This window comes from Sinocyclocheilus rhinocerous, unplaced genomic scaffold (assembly GCF_001515625.1).
Source record: "Sinocyclocheilus rhinocerous isolate Xijiao unplaced genomic scaffold, SAMN03320098_v1.1 scaffold2988, whole genome shotgun sequence".
NCBI classification, from domain to species: Eukaryota; Metazoa; Chordata; class Actinopteri; order Cypriniformes; family Cyprinidae; genus Sinocyclocheilus; species Sinocyclocheilus rhinocerous.
Window position 1 is genome coordinate 276,178 of NW_015665674.1, and position 21,233 is coordinate 297,410.

At 39.1% G+C, this 21,233-nt stretch overlaps 2 protein-coding genes across 7 annotated transcripts in view; one reads left to right on the forward strand and one right to left on the reverse strand.

The window, feature by feature from the left end:
- The first annotated feature begins 1,428 nt into the window (after nt 1-1,428).
- Nucleotides 1,429-14,297, forward strand: polq (polymerase (DNA directed), theta). Its single transcript, XM_016542531.1, has 32 exons — nt 1,429-1,538; nt 1,888-1,993; nt 2,088-2,748; nt 3,231-3,413; nt 3,617-3,747; nt 3,942-4,098; nt 4,197-4,305; nt 4,401-4,614; nt 4,728-4,869; nt 4,946-5,092; nt 5,427-5,639; nt 5,959-6,101; nt 6,190-6,388; nt 6,444-6,586; nt 6,684-6,877; nt 6,966-7,090; nt 7,192-7,435; nt 7,899-10,456; nt 10,574-10,711; nt 10,807-10,994; nt 11,101-11,341; nt 11,633-11,826; nt 11,935-12,063; nt 12,148-12,322; nt 12,411-12,525; nt 12,610-12,728; nt 12,858-13,042; nt 13,219-13,330; nt 13,415-13,539; nt 13,615-13,756; nt 13,833-13,936; nt 14,031-14,297. The coding sequence occupies exons 1-32, from the start codon at nt 1,477-1,479 to the stop codon at nt 14,142-14,144; spliced, it is 7,812 nt and encodes a 2,603-aa protein (XP_016398017.1). The 5' UTR covers nt 1,429-1,476; the 3' UTR covers nt 14,145-14,297.
- A 92-nt stretch (nt 14,298-14,389) lies between these two features.
- The window catches only part of LOC107731450 (baculoviral IAP repeat-containing protein 2-like), a 14,713-nt gene continuing 7,869 nt past the window's right edge, over nt 14,390-21,233 (reverse strand). Inside the window, exons 1-10 of one of the 6 annotated variants that reach the window (XR_001638771.1) lie at nt 19,963-20,116; nt 16,328-17,888; nt 16,133-16,232; nt 15,973-16,051; nt 15,838-15,886; nt 15,448-15,690; nt 15,279-15,364; nt 15,110-15,181; nt 14,819-14,860; nt 14,635-14,675 (exon numbers count right to left, since the gene is read on the reverse strand). Coding sequence is in view for 5 of the 6 variants with exons in the window: in XM_016542533.1 (XP_016398019.1) it covers nt 14,482-14,675; nt 14,819-14,860; nt 15,110-15,364; nt 15,448-15,690; nt 15,838-15,886; nt 15,973-16,051; nt 16,133-16,232; nt 16,328-17,252 (1,887 nt within the window). In the remaining variant the exon portion in view is untranslated. Of the gene's footprint in view, nt 14,676-14,818; nt 14,861-15,109; nt 15,365-15,447; nt 15,691-15,837; nt 15,887-15,972; nt 16,052-16,132; nt 16,233-16,327; nt 17,889-19,962; nt 20,117-21,233 lie in introns of those variants that run through there. The other 5 variants (XM_016542533.1, XM_016542532.1, XM_016542536.1 and 2 more) reach the window with 5 other exon arrangements.

A 21,233-nucleotide genomic window follows, 5' to 3' on the forward strand; every position in this document is an offset into this window, starting at 1 on the left:
AAACAAATCTAAATTAACATATATAAAATATATTTTTTGCTGAGATTTGATGATGTGACAATTTTGCGTCGTGATTACGCAATGACGTCATTGCGCAATGACATCACAACGTCATTTAGCAACTTTTAGCAACAAATCGACCTTCCTTTAGCAACTTTCTCTGAAAATTAGTTGGCAACACTGATCAGGATTTTCTATTATTATATTAGTTGACATTGTTCTGTCTCAACTCTGAAGCCATTAGAGCCCGGGTATCTCTCTTCCTCGTTGGTTTCTCCCTCAATTCTCAAGAAGCACAGCCTCATCTACCGTACAACAATAACTTATATGCGGCTCTGTGTAGTTTTAAAATAAAGATACATTACGATCAATTTCAAACCTGAGAATTGTATTATCATTTCAGGTTTAAATGAGTTAAAGAAATGTATTCAAGGTCCTTTGTGATCACGTTGATGGAATAGGACTTTACCCTGAGCATTGTTCATACTGCAGATATAATGTCAGTGTTGCGAGATAGATGAGTGAGACGAGTGATGCCAGTGGTGGGAATTTTAATTCATCCAAATGAATCGAATCTTTTGAATCACCAAAAGTATACTCGATACCTCGGATTCTATTTGATCGTAGAAAATCTTTAATTAAAGGGGTCATATGATGCTGCTAAAAAGAACATTATTTTGTGTATTTGGTGTAATGAAATGTGTTTATGCGGTTTAAAGTTTAAAAACACATTATTTTCCACATACTGTCATCATATGACCCCTTTAAGACGGCAAAACGGTCATTTACACGGGAGACGTTCAGTGAACGAAAAATATGAATCATGGGAGTGATGAGAACGAATCGTTCAGTTAAAAGATTCGCTCAAAAATATGATTCACTAACACACACACACGCACACCACTAAAACAAGAACGACATTTAAATATTATCTTTATTAAATATTATATTCAACATAATAAGGATAAAGGCGTGTCAACTGCCAGTTTTTTAAATATGATTTAGATTTTTTTTAAGCTACAAGGATGTGATATTGTATGCAGTTACTGGAGGAACCTCGACTCTGTAGACTTGTTTCCCCGGGACAATTTTGTGTGCAAACACCGCGGGCTCTTTGATTTGGTTGTTTTTTTGTTTTGTTTTGATTTCTTAGAATTGCCATTAAATATGAATTTACATTAACAAATTTTGTATAGACGACAGGACCAATGAAATATCACTTATTCAAAGACTTTACAACGGTTTTATGTAAATAGCTTTAGTCTGAAAATGTTAAATGCTAGCTCGACTGGCTGAAATAACGAGAAATGCCAGTAATTTATTTTAATTCATTAATATGAGATTGTTTGTGTGGAGCGACGGGAGGTAGCAACACAAAAGCTAGCTTAACAAAATATTTGATTTTATTTATATTTTTAATCAACCAAAGCATTGAATGTAAAGACATTGATATTAGTCGTTTAATTTCTAAATGTGATGACTACTTCAACGATAAGAAAGATTTATTTGGGACAACATCGGATTGTAAAGACAAAGGGGTAAGATTTGTTGGAAATCTGAAACTGTGTTGTGCTTGTATTGATTGTGTACGTTTCCATGGTTTTGTTTACAAACTTGGTTGACATGGAGCTTTTAATGGTTCACTGTTTAATCTTAACGCCTGGAAGAACTTTGTTTAATGTACACAAATAAGTAAGCGAGACTTTAAATGAGTTCCCGCTGAAAACAATAGCGTTAAAATCACAAAGCTTTTTAATGTTGAGGCTATAATTCGTATATTTTTAGGGTGAGCTTGTTTTAACTGCATGTTTTTGCATTTGTTTGTTTTATGTCAGATGGGAAATGTAAATATTGTTGTCACTAACGGGTAGTTTTTTATTTGTGTAGCTTAGTTCTTGAAGATGAGAAACCGCATAGACAATCAAGTCGCATGCATCAAGCATGCTCCTCTGCAACAGATATATCTGGGAACAGAAGATGTAATGAGCCAAAAGTATGTTGTTGTTTTTTAAACCTAGTTTATATAATATTATGACACTGATAAGCTTTGTTACACTAAGTGCGAAATTCACTTTTTCTATTTAAAGCAAAACCAGAATAAGCAATGGATGCCAGGAGACTCCACTCTGGCAATGGATGTGGAAATTTTACAAGCTATTGATGAACTGGGTCCAGAAGTCTTGAAATTCAAAAAAGATGAAAACATTCAACAAACTGAATCAGCATCACTTAAGAAAAACTCTGACTTTCCACAAAATATCTGTGAGCAACAAGTGCAAAATGCAGAAAACATCAGCCCTTCAAGTCCAGGCTCAGCGTGGTCACTATCAGAGCGCAAAAGAACCAGAACACAAGCCAAAAAAGAGAACGACTGGAGGGATTTGGCCCAAAAGCTTTTGTTCAGTGAAACCAAAAAGACTGAAGCAGGAGGACAGGCCCGTGGCCGTGAGATGAAATGTGACACGGAATATTCTTCACCTCAAAAGATCATCAACTCCATGACAAAAACACCTAAAGTAGCAAACAGCAAGCAAAAGTTAAAGTTCAGAAGAGATACCAGCCCAAATGACTCTCTCAGTACCTCCAAGGACTACATTCTGTTCAGTCCGACACATATGGCTGCTGCTAAAGAGCGATCCATGTTGCAGCAGCAGAAAAGATCAATGAAAAACCTTTCAGTTTCTGTGCTAACCCCTCCTCCCGGACTGGATCTCAGTGTCCTCGGTGATGCTACACTACCAGATGCAGGTATATTTTCCACTGTTGCATTTACAGAAGTGACTTAAATTTTCAGATTTTCACTAACAGGAAGAATTGTCTAATTTCATCATTCATGTTATATTTATTCAGCTATTACTCCCATCTTTAATGTTGTATGATCTTTCAGAAGTCATTCTAATATGCTGATTTGCTGCTCAATAAATATTTCTTATTATTGTCAATGATAAAAACAGTTGTGTTGCGTAATAATTTAGTGGAAACTGTGATCCTTTTTTCAGGATTCTTTGAGAACAGAAAGTTCAAAAGAACAGCATTTATTAGAACAAATCTTTTGTAACACAAAAAATGTCTTTACTGTCAATTTTCATAAATTATTATTTTTTTAAAACAACTTTCTGACTCCAAACTTTTTAAACTTGTGTGGCATTTTGTTATTGAAAACAACAACAATAAAAAATGCTGGTATGTGAAATGTTAATTCATTTTTTGCTCTTTATTATACCAAACAGCACAAAGCATCCATATGGCACGTCCTGCCGATCAGTCAGACAAGCTTTTGCTCTCTAATTGGGGTCTCCCTAAGCCTGCTCTGGAGAAATACCAGAGTCTCGGTGTTCAGAGGATGTTTGAGTGGCAGGCTGAGTGTCTGACCTTGGGCAAAGTGTTGGAGGGCCAGAACCTGGTATATTCTGGTAAATAGCTGTTTTTCCTCTTCTTGTTGACTGCAAATGTTTTGTTTGTATTTAGTCTTGTTTTCCTGAGAAACAGCACCTGATCACATACTAAATATTTAACTTATAACTACTTGTGATTACGTGATACTTTTCTAGAATATATGTAGTTATCTAATTTTTTCCCAGTTTAAAATTTACAGTTTTACATTTTCTTTTTTAAGCTCCAACCAGTGCAGGAAAAACCTTGGTTTCTGAGCTGTTAATCCTGAAGAGAGTTTTGGAAACAAGACAAAAGGCCATGTTCATTCTTCCTTTTGTGTCTGTGGCTCGTGAGAAGATGTTTTATCTACAGGTTGGTTCCCATTTGATGAGTGCATATATAATTCTCAGTCATCTCAGTTGGCCCACTGATCATAGTTTGTGAGTGCATAGTACAGTATCTACATATGTAATTGTTGATTTCTAAATTTAATATGTCTGTCAATATACATTTAAGAATGTTGTTGATGAGATTTTACTTATATTATGCTTGCCATTTTCACCCAGAATGTATTTCAGGAGGTAGGGGTCAGAGTGGAGGGGTATATGGGTAACACTTCAGCAGCTGGTGGGTTTTCAGCTCTGGATGTAGCTGTTTGCACAATAGAGAAAGCTAATGGACTCATCAACAGACTCATTGAAGAAGACAAATTGAATCTTCTTGGTAAAATAATGACCTTTTTTTTTTTTTTTTTTTACCACTTAAGTTTTTTTTGCTCTTAAAGGTACTCTTGTAAAACTAAATTTTCACCCAATTTGCAGGAATTGTTGTGGTTGATGAGCTGCACATGGTTGGGGACTCTGGTCGTGGATATCTGTTAGAACTTTTGCTGACTAAAATCCAATACATTGCCCAAACAAACACAGCAAGGTATGTGATAATGCAATGTTTAAGCCAATAATCCTCCAGAAATGGTCCTGATAATCACTTTCTCTGGTGAAGGTTAACATTGTTTCTATTTTAAGGGGTTCTGCTCAAAGTGCCTCTGCTGGTGTGCAGATTGTTGGTATGAGTGCCACACTGCCAAACTTGGAACTTCTTGCTCGCTGGTTGAATGCTGAGCTGTATAGTACTAACTATCGTCCTGTGCCACTGATGGAGTGGGTCAAGATAGGCACAAATGTCTATGATGGATCTATGAACCTGGTCAGACAGTTCACCCCAGCTCTTCCCGTAAAGGTCAGAGCTTGACATATTTGTTGGCCTCTGAAAACTGAATCAAATTTTTGCATGACATAGAATGTACCTGCTAATGTTAACTATTACAAGATAAGAAGTTCTTCTGTCTGTAGGGAGATGATGATCACATTGTCGGCCTCTGCTTTGAGACAGTGCAGGATGGACACTCTGCACTGCTGTTCTGCCCTTCAAAGAACTGGTGTGAGAAACTAGCAGACAGCATTGGAAGAGAGTTTTACAATCTTCATCACAAAGGTATACAGATATATCAAGTTGTATGCTTTTTACTATTCAGGTATGCGTTATGCTTTAACATTGTTTGCTTTTGCAGAAATGCAGTCAGGCTCTGGAGTGCAGAGTATATCTCTGAATCAGGAAGGTCTCCAGGATGTTGTAGCCCAGCTCAAGCGTACTCCTGCAGGCTTGGACCAGGTGCTTCGGCGAACGGTTCCCTGGGGGGTGGCCTTCCACCATGCAGGTACATGTGATTACATGACTGATTTTGGAGTAAATATAACATTTTAGTCAGAGCTTTTATTAAGCTTTATGAACACTTTTTCAGTTTTTGTACTATTTAAAAAACTAAAAAAATAAATAAAATAGAAATAATAATAATTATATAAATGATCCTACTGCTAGACAAGAATGTAATTAAGTAGATCATTTAAATAATATAAAATGTAAAAAAAAAAAAAAAATATATATATATATATATTTAAATGAAAAAAACATCATAAAGTAAAATTTTATGTCATTTTAAAAAGATGAGGACATCCCAAATCCATTGTGTTTCCTTGTAATCCTTGTTTTAGGTCTGACATTTGATGAGAGGGATATTCTAGAAGGTGCTTTTCGTCAAGGATACATTAGGGTGCTAGCTGCCACCTCCACCTTGTCGTCTGGTGTAAATCTGCCCGCCCGACGTGTGATTATCAGAACCCCTGTTTTTAATGGTCATTTGTTGGACATTCTAACCTATAAGCAGATGGTGGGACGAGCAGGCCGTAAAGGAGTGGACACCATGGGTGAGTGCTACAGGTTTTCAATCTGTAGATGGTATATTATTATGATGCAGTATATTATTATGTTATATATTATTGTTATATAATGTATACTACTGTTAAAAAATCAGGGACACATTAAATTGATCAAAAGTAACAGTTTTTGACATTCCAGACTTCTACATTGTTACAAAAAATATATTTAAAATCATCAAATAATTCAAACAAAAAAAAAAGTATTTATTTTTGCGGTTTCCACAACAATATTAAGATCCACAATCTTCCTTCAAAAACTTTAAAAGTATTACAGTTAATAGTGATGTAATGATCTGTGTTGACTCAGGTGAGAGTGTGTTGGTCTGTAAAGAGGCTGAACGTGCGAAAGGCATGAGCCTCATCCAGGGCTCGCTCAAGCCTATCAGCAGCTGCCTGGTGAAGCGGGAGGGTGAGGGCGTCACTACCAGCATGCTCAGGGCCATCCTCGAGGTGGGAATATCTTTCTCCTTATAGTATGTTGTATGATACTGTATTGGTTGCGTATGTACAGGATTTAATTTCATCATTTTGACTGAAGATCATCGTTGGAGGAGTCGCCAGCTCACCACAGGATGTGAGGATGTATGCTTCTTGCACTCTTCTCGCAGCCAGTATTGCAGCCGAACAGCCACGTGAGGAAGAAGCTGAAACAGAAGCTCGAAACAAGGGGGCTATTGAAGCCTGCATAGAGTGGCTGATGGACAATGAGTTTATACATATACAGAAGGAGGGAGATGGTAAAAAAAAATCTGACAGTAGATGTTGACATTTTGATAATTGTCTGTCTCACAGTGGAGAGGTACTGCCCCACGCATCTGGGTTCTGCGACTCTGTCCTCATCTTTATCACCCCCAGAAGCCCTGGGGATTTTTGCAGATCTCCAGAGAGCAATGAAAGGATTTGTGTTGGAAAATGATCTCCATATCCTCTATCAGGTATACAAAACACTTGAGTTTATCATTTTCTAGCACAGATTCGTTCTTTATATTAAAAATATGGGTTATTAACAAAATCGTGTTTTGCATTTTTAAGATAACACCTGTGTATGTGGACTGGACTACAATTGACTGGTACCAGTTCTTCTGTCTGTGGGAGCAACTACCGTCTGCAATGAAACGGGTGGCTGAGATGGTGGGCATCCAAGAAGGTTTCCTGGCCCGCTCCGTTGGTGGCAAATTAATTGCTAAAACAGAAAAGCAATGCAGACAGATGGCCATTCACAAACGGTACTATGTATTTTCTGAGTACAGAGTGCTTCAATTGATGTTTACAGTTAAGTAACAGTATGTTGATGTGAATTTTTTTTTGGTGCAGTTTTTTCACAACGTTAGTTCTCCATGAACTGGTAAGCGAAGAACCACTTGGAGCTGTCGCAAAGAAGTATGGCTGTAGCCGAGGACAGCTTCAGTCACTTCAGCAGTCTGCCTCAACATATGCAGGTACATTGACATCACTGTGAGGATGTAGGCATGGGTTTGCTTACTTGTCAATATGAGATAAACAATGCCATAGTTAAAAATTTGGCAACGATTTTTTTCAGGTATGGTTACAGTCTTCTGTAATCGACTTGGATGGCACAATCTAGAGCTGCTTCTGTCCCAGTTCCAGAGTCGTCTGAGTTTTGGAGTCCAGAGGGAGTTGTGTGATCTGGTTCGTATTTCTTTACTAAACGCTCAGAGAGCACGTACGCTCTACAGCTCCGGGTTTGTCACAGTGGCAGAGGTGGCCAGAGCTGATGTTACTGAGTTGGAGAAGGCCCTCAGGAAAGCAATCCCTTTCAAAAGGTAATGAAACCGGGAGATGATTAGCCTAAAAGGTTATTCTTATGTTTGATAGGCTTTTTATTTACTGCAGAATGTGGTCATTTTAGAGATGTGTATCAGTTATTGGCTGATTTTGGTTGATTTTTTTTTTTTTAATCACCGTTGCTGTTGTTGAACAGTTACTTTAAAGGGGTCATATGATGCGATTTCAAGTTTTCCTTTCTCTTTGGAGTGTTACAAGCTGATTGTGCATAGATAAGATCCCTGAAGTTGCAAAGACACATTACAATGTTGTGATGCATAAATTCACTTGTAGCATTTAAAATGACTGATTTTTAGTGTTTTATTTTTAATTTAGTTGGGCATTAATTTAGTTTGTGGTATGGTTACCATCCATAACGGTTTATTGTAATGGACAGAATTTGAATATTGCTTCATCCATAGATTATTTTAAGTCATACTGTGATCATTTATTTCTCTGCAGCTCCAGGCAGGCAGTGGATGAAAGCGAGGTAGAGGCTCAAGAACGTAAGAGCATGCGCTGCATCTGGGTCAGCGGGAAAAAGGCCTTGACTGAAAGGGAGGCTGCTCAGCAAATTATGGTTGAGGCCCAGCTGCTCCTCCAGCAGGATTTGGCTTTTCTTGGGGTGGAATGGAACCCAGCATCCCTCGCAACAAAGACCCAGCCAGATTCCCATTCACCCGAGGAATCAGCCTACGAAAAACCTCTACAGTCTAGGGGCCCAGAACATGAAGAGGGGCAAAATGTAACCACAAATGTGGACAAACAGAAGTTGTTGGTGGATAAACATTCTGACAGTTGTTCCCATCCTCCTTTGAGGCCATTAGAGGTCACTACTAATTCAGAAAAGCCAATGGATATTGACTCAGGTGTATCATCTGCTGACTGTCAGCCTGCTAAGAAATGTGAACAGCAATCAAGTACATTGCATAAAGTTCTCAAATCAATCAATTCGAAAGACAAGGGCTGTCAAAATAACCAAACAGCGGAGTCATCGGATTGCTCTTCAAAATCACGTCAAAAAAAATTAGGACACAATACCTGTATAAAAAGTGCCTGCAATTCTAGCAGTGACCATCATTGTGTAAGTCCAGTTTTGAAACGTAGAAGAATGGATGTTGTGGACACTGATGCACTACCCACAGTCAGTGAATCAAAAACACCACCTCTAATCTCAAAAGACCCTAAACTAATATCAAATGTTGAAGAGCTTTGCTTTAATAAACCTGAAACTGACTGTAGAATAGATAAAGATAAGATGAATCTCCAGTCATCCATTGCTGGACTGAACCAAGTCATTGAGTCAAAAACTCACTCATATGACCCACAAAAGGGTGCGGAAACCCCAGATGTCACTGCGAAAAAGTGCACATCTAAAAAGAAACATTTAACTCAAAATGAAAAGCGAGAAACTGTTACTCGCAGTTTCGGGAATATCAGCAGCAGAGATGAAACTGTCTTAAAGGTAAACACCAGAGTTAAACGAGATTTAGTATGTTGTTCTGAGAAGCTTAGCTCTCCTGACTTGTACACAATTGGATTGGAAGAGTTCAGTGATAGTTTTCAACTTGATACACAGACTGAGAAGATGCTTCAAGGGGATGATTTTTCACATGGCATTGGTAATTTAAACATTCTCAAAGAAAATAACAATCATGTTGATTCAGAAAGTGAGATAAAAGTTGTCAACCAGTCCTCTTTCCTGGAAAATGAGAATCAAACGTTTAAAGACCAAAACAAAGACCCAGTTGAAGGTTTATCACCTCATAAGAATGGCCTGGCCACTGAATTCAAACCGAAATATAACATCTCGCTTACTGACAGCCAGTTGGAGAATATTTTAAATTACAGTAACCAGGTTACTGAAGAAGAATCAAGTTCCGATAAACCTGCTGAGCAAAGGGAAAATCATGAGCCCTCTGATCATGTTACTGACAACAGCTTCAACCGGAGCAGCAGTTTTCTGTTTGACAGTCTCTATGACAACTCCATCTTGGATGCCATGGAGGAGGCAGCAATGGATCGAGACAACAAAGAAGAACAGTTGGTTGAAGCGCATGCTAATTCAAACGGCTCTTCTCCAGAACTCATTCCGGAGAGAAGAGATGCTGTGTCAACGGAGGATCAGGAAGCAATCCAATGGGGCGAATCATCTTTCAACCTTTCAGAATGGGGAGATTCACTACTTATTGGAGAGCAGTACCTTGATAAAATGAACAACGCTGTCAAGACTGGTGATGGCCCAAGATTGGGTGTAGAGAAGCCCAGTTATACAGATGACATTGTGTCTGAACTACATGTATCACAAAGCAATGAGCCTCATTCAAGCGTTTCAGCTGAAAGACGTCAATTAAACAGTTCATCGTTTCACATCAGCCCAGGAATGCAGGACATTTTTGACAAATGGTCTGATCAGTTTTCAACCCTATCTGAGATTCCAGGGCAGTCAAATTCAACAGTGGTGGAACTAAATGCTGCTGCTGCTGTTGTCGAAAAAGCTGTATCCCCAGTAACAAACTATGGAATTGATCATGGAGGTTCAAGAAACTCACAAACAGAAGATTTCGTGGTAGTCCAGGCCAAACCAGTGATTCACAATGACCTTGTTCCTCCCACGCCAGTTTCTGAACCAGTCACACCACGAGTTAAAATGACCACTTCAGCTATACAATCACCTCTTAATGTCACCAAGCACAGGTCTGAACTGGATCCAAATTCTAAATCCAGTTCCCAGAAAGATTATCAGTCTTGTTTGAGGACAAACTCAGCATCAGAGTTAAACATGTCTCTGGCTGACGAGGGCTTTATGAGGCTTTCTCAGTGTCAATCACTTCCTGCTTCAAACTCCTGCAGTCCAGAGACATTCTCCATAATCGATGTGGCAAGTGATAAAAGGCTTTTCCATACATTTATAAAGGAGTGGAAAGCAAAGGACAGATTTTCTCTTGCTCTTGCCTGTGAGAAGATAGACAACACCTCAGTGAAAGCTGAGACAGTTATAGGTGGAAAATTCAAAAAACGTAAGACTTCAGAATAAATTGCTTTTCTATGTTTTAGTATCCCAATATACTGTACATATAAGAAAATGTAATATCCAGATATTATCCAGTTTATAAACTTGTGTAATCTGTTTGAAGCTACTACCCCAATGAGGAAAAGAAAAGATAGCTTCCTTCTTAAGGGATATGAGGATCTTGTTGTCATTGGCATATCTGTATGCTGGGGAGCAAAAGATGCTTATTTTGTGTCTCTACAACAGGAGCTGTCAGACACGGGTAGGAAACATGTCATTGTGAACTTGTTGACCAACTTTAATGAGCTTGTTCCATTGAATGCCTCTAAACCTACTGCTAGTCTTGTCTTTTGACAGATATAAGTGCCAGCTTAGCTCCACCACCTCTCGATGAGACTCTTACAGTTGAGGAGCGACTGAAGCAAATTCAATGCTGCTTGGAAAAAGAATCAAGTGTGATGGTCTCTTATGACTTCATTCATGTTTACAAGACACTGTTATTCGCATGCGAGCTTGCTATGCGTGGCACATTTGAAGACCCAAAGGTTGGATAGAATACAGTCAAATTGAAATAAAAAAGATCACCCTTTCTGTTCAGAGTTTGACGGGGACAGGATATCTAACTACATTCAATTCTTTGTCCTTCAATAGATTGCATGCTGGCTTCTGGATTCAAGCTCCAAAGAGCGCACTCTCCACAACATGGTATCCAGCTTTGCTACTGAGGATCTCCTGATGCTGGAAGGAATTAGTCCTGGTCAGGGTGTGCAAAGTTTAGGGATCTATGGAGGTGCCAGTCAATCTGGACGCTACAGAGCTGCTGTTGAGTCTGTTCTGGTCTTCAGGGTCATGACGCAACTCAATTGTCTTCTTGAAAAGGATGGTTTCTTGGGTAGAAACATCATTTGAGCCTCTTGATTTGTCTGTATCAGGGGTGTCCAGTCCTGCTACTGGAGTGCAAGTGTCCTGCAGAGTAGGAGCTCCAACCAGCCCCTACACTTGCGTGGACGTTTCTAGTAATTCTGAAGATCTTGATTAGCTGGTTGAGATGTTTTTAATTAGGATTTGAGATAAACTCTGCAGGATAGTGGCACTACAGGTGCAGGATTGAACAAACCTGGTCTATATTTAAGTTGGTGATATAGATACTAATTATTTGATGTCTTATTCTTTTCTTTGCTAGATGCATTCAAGAAAGTAGAGATGCCCACCCAGTACTGCCTGGCGTTGTTGGAGCTAAATGGAATTGGGTTTAGTGTTGCCGAATGTGAGGCTCAGAAACATGTGATGCAGGCCAAGCTAAGTTCTCTTGAATCCCAAGCTTATCAGCTAGCAGGACACAGCTTCTCACTGACCAGTCCAGAGGATGTAGCAGAGGTTATCATTATCTCCATTCAAAATAATAATGGCCTTATACATTTACCCACATAGAAATTCATTATCCTGTATGAAAAACTTTATAATCCTCCATCTCAACTTTTACAGGTATTGTTTCTTGAGTTGAAGCTGCCTCCCAATGGAGATTTAAATGCTCCAAAGAATAAGAAGACGCTGGGCTACACTAGGAGAGCAGGAGCCCGTATCAAACTTTCAAAACAGTTCAGTACAACTAAGGTACGTTCCACAGTATCAGCTCTTTTCTTTTATTTAAACTTGTGGTGTGTACTTCCTAAATACACTCTTTTCTTATTTCATCAGGATGTTTTAGAAAAGCTCAAGACACTGCATCAGTTACCAAGTGTTATTCTTGAGTGGAGAAGGATCACAAATGCTTTGACAAAAGTGGTTTTCCCCTTGCAACGAGAAAAGAAGTGGCACTCACTTTTGAAGATGGACAGAATACATCCAATCTCACAGTCACACACCGCCACAGGTGTGGAGCATGAAGAAATACCCTTTAAACTTTATATATGCATCATCTTGTGACAGAATTTGAATGTTTGAATCTTTCTCTCACATAGGGCGTGTGAGCTTTACTGAACCAAACATTCAAAATGTCCCAAAAGATTTTGAAATTCAGATGCCAACACTTATAGAAGAAAGTCAACCATCACAGATTGGTGCAAGCAAGACGTGGTACAGTCTTATAATGTTGCAGTGTTTTCCCCTTTTTTATTCTATATAGCAAAATACATATATGTTTAAAATTGTTTATTTCAGGGGTAAACGATTAAAGATAAACCGGCAGTTGGCACCCCTTTTAAAGGAATCAGACGTATCACCAGAAAAAGGGATGCCATTTTCTGTCAGCATGAGGCATTCTTTTGTTCCTTTTTCAGGTATGAAACTTTATTATTGAGGGGTCTGGGTAAAGAGGGGATAATTTAAAGGGACATCTGTTTGCTTATATAAACACTATTTATGCCACATTTACATGCTTTCTATTTTAATCTTGTACATGTCTTCAGGAGGTCTGATTCTGGCTGCTGACTACTCACAGTTGGAGCTCCGCATTTTAGCTCATCTGTCCCGGGACAGGCGGCTCCTCCATGTGCTCAACAGTGGTGCAGATGTGTTTAAAAGCATAGCAGCAGAGTGGAAAATGGTAGACCCTGCTTCTGTTGATGATAATATGAGGCAACAAGCCAAACAGGTTTGCTACATTAGAATATATTTACATATGTTTTCATGTACAAGCATTCTAAAAGAAGCTTTTTTTTTTAATGTAAATGACTATACAGTAGTCATCAGCACATTAATATTATCTCTTGCCACTGATGATTGAAATTGTATTTGTTGTCACTAAAATCTTAACATTTTTGTCAATAGATTTGTTATGGAATAATCTATGGCATGGGAGCAAAGTCTCTTGGAGAACAAATGGGCATCGATGAGAATGATGCTGCTTGTTATATTGAGACGTTTAAATCCAGATACACTGGTAAATGACAATTTACAATTGGTGCCTGGTCAAAAAAAAAGTGTGAAATAATGATAACAGTGTCATTTCTTATTTTTCTATAAGGCATACAGAACTTTCTGCGTGAAACTGTGCAGAAATGTGGGAAAAATGGTTATGTGCAGACATTACTCGGCAGGAAGCGTTTTTTGCCTGGAATAAAAGACACAAATGTGTACATAAAGTCTCACGTAAGTCTTCGTAATCCCTCCATTAGAATATACCTGGAGTGGAATAAGTGTTTAATTTCTGTCCTCATTTGTTAGGCAGAGCGACAGGCAGTAAACACAACCGTGCAGGGCTCTGCTGCTGACATTGTCAAATTAGCAACCATCAACATCCAGCGTAGATTGGAGGCAGCATTTCCTGGAGTTCCCACATCACATCAACACCCTCCAATCAGCTTGAGTATGACCAACTTCATATTACAACATTTTCACTATTAAATGTGAGATGTGAATTTAATATATAATGTTCTGTTCAGGTGGTAGGCACAGAAATCAGTGTAGACCCTCTCGAGGAGGCTTTTTTATACTTCAGCTGCATGATGAACTCATCTACGAGGTTGCAGAGGAAGATGTCATTCAGGTAATTAGGAAGACTAGTCTTTCTAATCATTACATTTACCTTGGACTATAAGAAAAGTTCAGTGGTGACAAGTCTAATAGTATTGTTTTTACAGGTTGCACAGATTATGAAGCGAGAAATGGAGAGTGTTGTGAAATTGTATGTTAAGCTCAGAGTAAAAGTCAAAGTGGGTCCAAGCTGGGGTAACCTTCAAGACCTGGACATTTAAAACAAATGTGTCCTTTACTCTACTGTTTACATGTAAATTACTGATCGTGATTAAGAATTACTTGAACTGTTAAAACACTAAATGTGCAGATGTATTTTTTTAATATATGCAGTAAATGTTTTTAATCTGAAATAAAATTCAACAAATGCTGTTAAGTGTGAAGAAACTTGAAATGGAAATATTTCTGTACATTGTATTTAAGCATTTGTTGTAGACAAGATGTTAATGAATTAAAAAGATCAAGCATCAGACATTTGTTCAGCTTCTTTGTTTTTATTGTAAGTATTTTTTTTTAGCTCAATTTATTGTTGTTTTGTTACTTGTCAAAGGGTTTATTTTATGACAGGAAAGTACGGACTGTGCCTTTGACCAATCCTCTACATATGGGGCACTTGCGTAAAGAAGGCGCACACTCTTTGCACACCACTAAGTGACCACAGGGGATGAAGACAATGTTGACCTCCTTGTCCATGCAAACTTTGCATGTGCGCTCCTCTTGAAGTCTCCTCAACTGTTCCTCCATAGGCAAATCTGTGAATATGATGGAAAGAGTCAATCACTTTATACAAACTCACACTGTTTCAGAGTGGGATCTAACTGATTTCCTTAGTGTGATGGCTAGAGATAAAAAGGGGCAAAATCAAAAGAAAACCTTTTCTCATGTTTGAATATACCTGAAAGATCTTGACTCGGTGATGCAGCTTCATTTGTCTGGGCTGAAATTGCAGTAAGAACAAAAAAAAAAAAAAAATTGGTTGTCAATATTATGTAGTGATTCTGTTTGTTGTGGATTTGTCCCTGCTCATTTTAGGATCTTTACAAAAGGCATCACCTTTTTTTTTTTTTAAGCGATTCAAGTGTTCCTATCTACTGGCCGTGCAGTTTCACACTAACACAGACTAACAACATGTAACACTGAAAATTTACAGACACTCCATCTCATATCTGATTCATATATTACATACCCATCAATTCTCTCAGCAGGTACACATCATTCTTCTTGATCCAGTTGCGGAAAACCTCTGCCGCGGCGTTTCCTTTCGACAGGACTAAATCAATGAGCTGCCCTGTCTGCTGCTTGACTGAAGTGCAGTTACGAATAGTGTCATACTCTTTCTGTGAGATGACATTCACCTCCAGAAGATGATCCATTAAGCTCTGGACGCTTTTTAGACGCTGTGTCAAAGCAGCATGATGTTTCTTAAGGAAAGTAAAACCATCTGTGAAGAAACGCAATGAGTGTTAGATTCAGTCGAGTCAAACTCTTGAATCATTAGACAGAAAATACATTTTGTAGAAATACCTGAAGCCATCTCCTCAGCAAGAAGCTCTCGCTCCTCCTCTCTCTTCTCATCTTCTGCACTTAGTAAATCAGAAACCAATTCTTGAACGGTTTTGTAATTCTCTCCACTTGTAAGAATTTTGCTCTGGACTGTTTGCTTCACCAGGCTACGTTCGAATCCCATCTCTAACGCGGACTTCACCACGGGATTGTTCATCATCACTGCATCTTCTGAACGGTCTTCCCCAGGACCCAGGTGTACAACTACACATAGTTTAAAAAAAATCTTATTTAATCTACTTTAGTCCGAGTAAACTTGGCTAAAATTAATGAATACAAAACATGACAAAATACTGACTAAATGTAAAGGAAATTAGCATCACATGAAGGTCAACTCAATAGAAAACTTACCAGGTGGATCAACAAATTCTCTTGAGTTGCTGTCTCCATTTGTCAAAAGCTGTAAAACATGTAAACTAGGTAAGATATCCATCAGTGTGCATTGTAACGTTTGAATAACAAATGACACCAGTATTTTTAACATACCTGTTCAAATAGTCTTGGAAATCTTGCTTGAATCTGATGAACAAATTCTTGGCCCTTTTCTTGCAACAGGTATTCACATCTAGAAGAACATGCATGCATAATTAATATTCACATAATATCATCATGGGACAGAAAATGCCACTTTTTTTTTTTTTTTTACCTTGGAAACCACTTAGCATGTTCTACCCATGGATCATCACCAGACTCCCAACATCTGAGTCCACCATCACAACAAAAGCACTTGACGTCATCGTTACGACCTACCAAAACAAACAGAAAGAAATAATCCTAAGCATGAGGATCTAAGCACAATAGTTAAACCTTGAATGACTTGTAATGTCATCAAGACTCTTACCAACATAGTAAAACCCAGCTTTAGCCAATTGGTCTGGTCGAACAGGTATTCTTGAGGGCCAGTTGACAAACGTGAGCAGCCGTTCTTCACACTGTTGCATTGCTGAGTTGGATACATTTGAAAGGCCGCCACCAGATAACGGTACGTTATCTGCGCGGTCACCTCGAACAAAGCGGCAGTTGGGATAATGCCTCTGGTGCTCAGATACCGCCCGGTCTCCTGGTTCCCAGTTGCTAAGCTGGCCGCCACAACTGAAGCAAGCCACCCTGTCGCCCTGGCCAAGGTAGTAGAAACCAGCTTTGGCGAGCTCAGCTGGAGTTACTGTAGCAAGAGTCCAATTCTGAAACGTGTCAAGGCGCTCCTGTTCCCGACGCATACTGGGATTGTGACAAGCCGGCGTTCTCTGGTGAGACATATCCTCTACTCCACGGGAGGAAATGGGACTGGAGGGTGGCAGGTTGCTGAATCCCATATTTAGGTAACCCACCTGGTCCTCCGTTTGGCCTGAAGATGATGCCGCAGTGGTCGACGCTCCTGTGGTTGCAGGGGCGGACAGCTGCAGGATGGCTACGTTGCGAAGTGGGGAAAAGGCTGAGTGGGAGGACGACAGGAGGTTTGCGGTGGCGGGTAAACTCTGAATGAAGCTGCAGTTGGGAGACAGCTGTTTGTGGCGCTCGGCAGGGCAGTCACCGGACTGCCAGTTGTCGGTTGTCACATTGCAGCGGAAACACTGGACACGGTCACCAACTCCGGTGTAATAAAAGCCTGCTCGAGCGAGACTCCTCTCCGTCACTGGCGCAGTGGTGGGGAACTTAGCATATGTGGATATACGAAAGAGTTCTGATGAATTATCATACTGTAAATCTGCAGGTGCGCTATTGCGACACAAACCCCTCAGGAAAGCACTGTTTTGTATAATTTCCATTTCAAAAAAATTGGGGAAAGGGAAAGGGGTGTCCAGCAGAGAGAAAGGCTTGAATACCCTCTGTGCGTCCAGAGGATGAACTGTGTGTACAAGACAAACAAGATTACACAAACATCTAACCCCTTACGAAAAAAAAAAAAATCCTCCTTATCCATGTCCGTACAACATGACTCGATTACACAACAGAAGGGTTTCTTCACAGAACTGGTGACATGTGCCCTGAACTAAAACTGCATTAACATAATGTGATGCATAAAACAAGCCACATCAAACAAACAGCTTGGTTAGATGAACAAGATGTTATGCGATTCCTCTATGGCAGCTCTTGAAGCTCATCCTGGATCACTAAAAAATACACCGCAACTACACTGACCAAAAGACATTTTTAAATGACAAATGGTGGTTTCTTTGGACCTTAACATATAGTCAATCTGAAATCCAACATAAAAACACACAAAAAAAATATGACCACAGGGTGTGCCCATTCAAGCCTTTCTCTCTGCTGGATACCCCATGACGGGTGTCTAGTCGTCCATGACAGAACACATAATCTTATTGAAAAAATTAAATGAACTCTTGAACAGATAAAAGGTCGATGTAGGAGGTATGTGCTTCCTTCCCCTTTAATGAAGGAACCTGAAAACAACACATAGAACCACATGATTAATTTACAGGTCTAAATGAATATCTTCCTTTTCCCAGCATAAAATACATGAAGTGTACAGTTAACTTTCAACAGTTCTGCAAATCATAAACGAAAATGTATAATACGTTAAAGCATGAAACAGAAGCTGTGATCATCTTTTCTTTCCTTATTGTGAAATGGTGTGTTCAACTTCGGACCCGTCCCAAATGGCACCATTCATGTGCACTTGTGGATCACAGAGTGTCCCATTTGTCATTTCAGGTTACAAAAAAACCATTTGTGCCCTCAATGTGCACTTCTGCCAAGCACACACTGAGGCCCTGTCTCAAATGAGCCTTTACTCAGTTTACGGTCTTCCTTAGTCCACACTTTTGAGACATAATTTGACTGTCTGCTTCTACCATACAGTCAAAGCAACATTACTACTGCGGAGCTTGCCTCAGTGTGGGCTCAAACAGAGGTGCGTAAAAGGGGTAAGCCCCACAGCACACTTCTTGCCAATAGCCAAAGCGGCATTTGACATTCAGCTTTTTTTTTATTATTATTATTGCAGATGAAGCAGAAATGTCATATTTCTCCGATAACCAGACATCTGAATTTTACAAGTAGTAACCAGAATTGGTTGTTAATACAAAAACAAAGTTCAAGACAAGACTGTATTAAATACTAATAAAGTAGCACTTATATTTTTAGCAGTTTAATTTTGATTAACATGACACAACACTAGATTACAAGAAAATATGTTTTTATTGTTATAAAAACATATATTCGTGAGAATTAGTAGGACTAAAGGTGTTATATAATAAACATGAACACACCAGTTAATATGGATGAGTCTGACCAATCATGAAACAGCTGAGTTGTCATAGGAGCTTTTCCTTGTTCCTCCAACCAATCAAGTGGTGCTCACTGCAAAACCAAATGACATCCAGCTTGCACACTCTTAATGTAATAGGTGGACATTGACCTAGTCAAGCTCCACCTCTGTGGACTTGATGGGTAGAGTAGAGGAAACTGGACATCAAGCTCCAGCCATTGACTCCAGTAACCCCTCACTGCAGAACAAAGATACAGGGGGCGGGGTTGGATCCACATCTAGGGGGTGGAGATGGGTGGGAAAACAAACTTAGCAGCAGAACAGTCGCGCATCTCTGAGCAACACACAGCGTCAGCGGTGATTCGTTTAGGCTACTGAATGATTCGCATTTTTGAATTAATAATTTGAGTCAATGATTCAGTGGTCCATTCACTAGCCACAGTGGCTGGTGAGCAAAAGAGTTAATGTCAAGCCCTGTATACAGTGAATACTTGTAATTATACTTGTATTGCAGTAAACAATTTGGTGTTTAACCGGAGAACGGTGGTGGAGGTGCTTGACGTGTCAAACACTAGAAAGGGGTGCATGCTGCAAAAAGTTTGGGAACCACTGGTTTAGGTATATGTAAGGTGGGAGGAGTTGGATCTGGATCCAACCTCACCCACTGGATCTTGTGTTCTGCAGTGAGCAGCCTCTCCAACCAATTGAAATATTACAAATAATAATAGGAGGTCCCTCTAGTTTCATTTTCTTAACTCAAATAATTTAAAACACTGAGCTTTTATCAGAACGTATGGTTTTATGTTAAAACAAAACAGCCTTGTAAGTCGTATTTGTTGGATGACGATGACTGTTCGGAAATTCTTGAGTTTCTACCACTGATCTATATAATGTTCTCGATACTAGATCAGTGGTTTCTACCCTTTGCCACTCCCTCTTCTGGTATTTGTGATTTTTGAAGTATTCCATTTGAAACACAAAAAACATTTATATGAGTAATTTCTACCTGCAAACAGACCGCATGTTTACGACCCATAAGTGGGTAACCGCAGGGACATCACGGCAGCAGCAGACAGATCGTCTCTTTACGTGACGCTGCCATTTCATCGAAGACTATGGTAAAATACCAGACAACCAGTACCAGTAATTCTGTTTAAAAGCCAAAAACAATCCATACAACACTACAAAGGTAATCAAATCTTGATTTTGACCAACGGAGAGTTAAAAAAGAAAACAGACCGACTCACCAATACTAAGAACAAAAGTGGATTTTGCTCAGCACAAAATGTCCTTTCTACTGAGAGTGAGACTGAGAGCGAGAAGCGGAAATGACATCACACAGTAACTGTCACGAATTTAAAGTGCAACAAATGTCAAGGTTAGATATTTATAATTTTGTTCTTAGATGGTCTGTCAGGCAGTAGTCATATTTTTATATATTTTGTGTGTGTGTGTGTGTGTGTGAGAGAGAGAGAGGTGCTTTTCATTACTAATGCTCCGGAAGTCGCATTTGTCGACCGCAGAACTGCGTGTCAATCCCACATATCAGCTCAACCAGTAATGTCATTATTCAATAAAACATTAGGCATGTTTGTTTGAGATGCGCCTCGCCTGAAATGTAGGCGAGAGTAGGCGGCTGCAGTGAGGGGAGGAGTGAAATAAGCGCAGTCAAGACAGACCTCTATCGCAAGCCATTTTAGCATTTAAAACTTTGGTTTGACTATCCATAAAATATATTTCAGACTGTTACAATTGTAATTCGGCTAGTCATAATTATAATTTGACTAGTCAGAATGATAATTAGAGATATCTGCAATTATAACTGTACTAGTAAGAAATCTGATTAGAGATATATATGGCAAGCCGTTTTAGCATTAAATACCCCTTGCTGTACTAGTCATAATTTAGTTTTGACTAGTCAAATTTCCAATTCCAGATATCTATTCTGAAATTTTGACTAGTCATAATATACATTCGAGATATCTACAATGCTATTACGACTAGTCATATTGTTCCATTGACTTCCATTGGAAAATATTTTCGGATATTATCTACAAATGAGTTTTGACTATTAACAATGTGACTAGTCAAAATTCCTTTATAGATATCTAAAATGTGCATGCAAATGCACCTTTGTTAAGCCCCACCTTAAACAATTTATTAACCAATCTATCCTTCCTGTCCTGGAAACTGTTGTCATCCGCCATTTTGTCTAAGAGTTGTATAATAAAGGTCCTGCGTCTTTGGGTAATTTTAAACTGTTTTATACAGAAGTAATTAAAAAGTATGGAAATAAAAATGTAGCTGGAGCATGTGTAAAAGTGGTAGGCTATACAGAGAGGACTCAGATAGGCTTTTGTCCTATTCTATATCGTAATGTTGAGACGTGCGTGCTGCGGATTAAATTGTGTTAGCCTTTATTTACAAACGAACACATGTAAAATCAGTAGCTAAGGATTTGTATAGGCCTCACGTCAGCTGTTGCAACATTTGATATAATGTTAAAAGAATACATTGG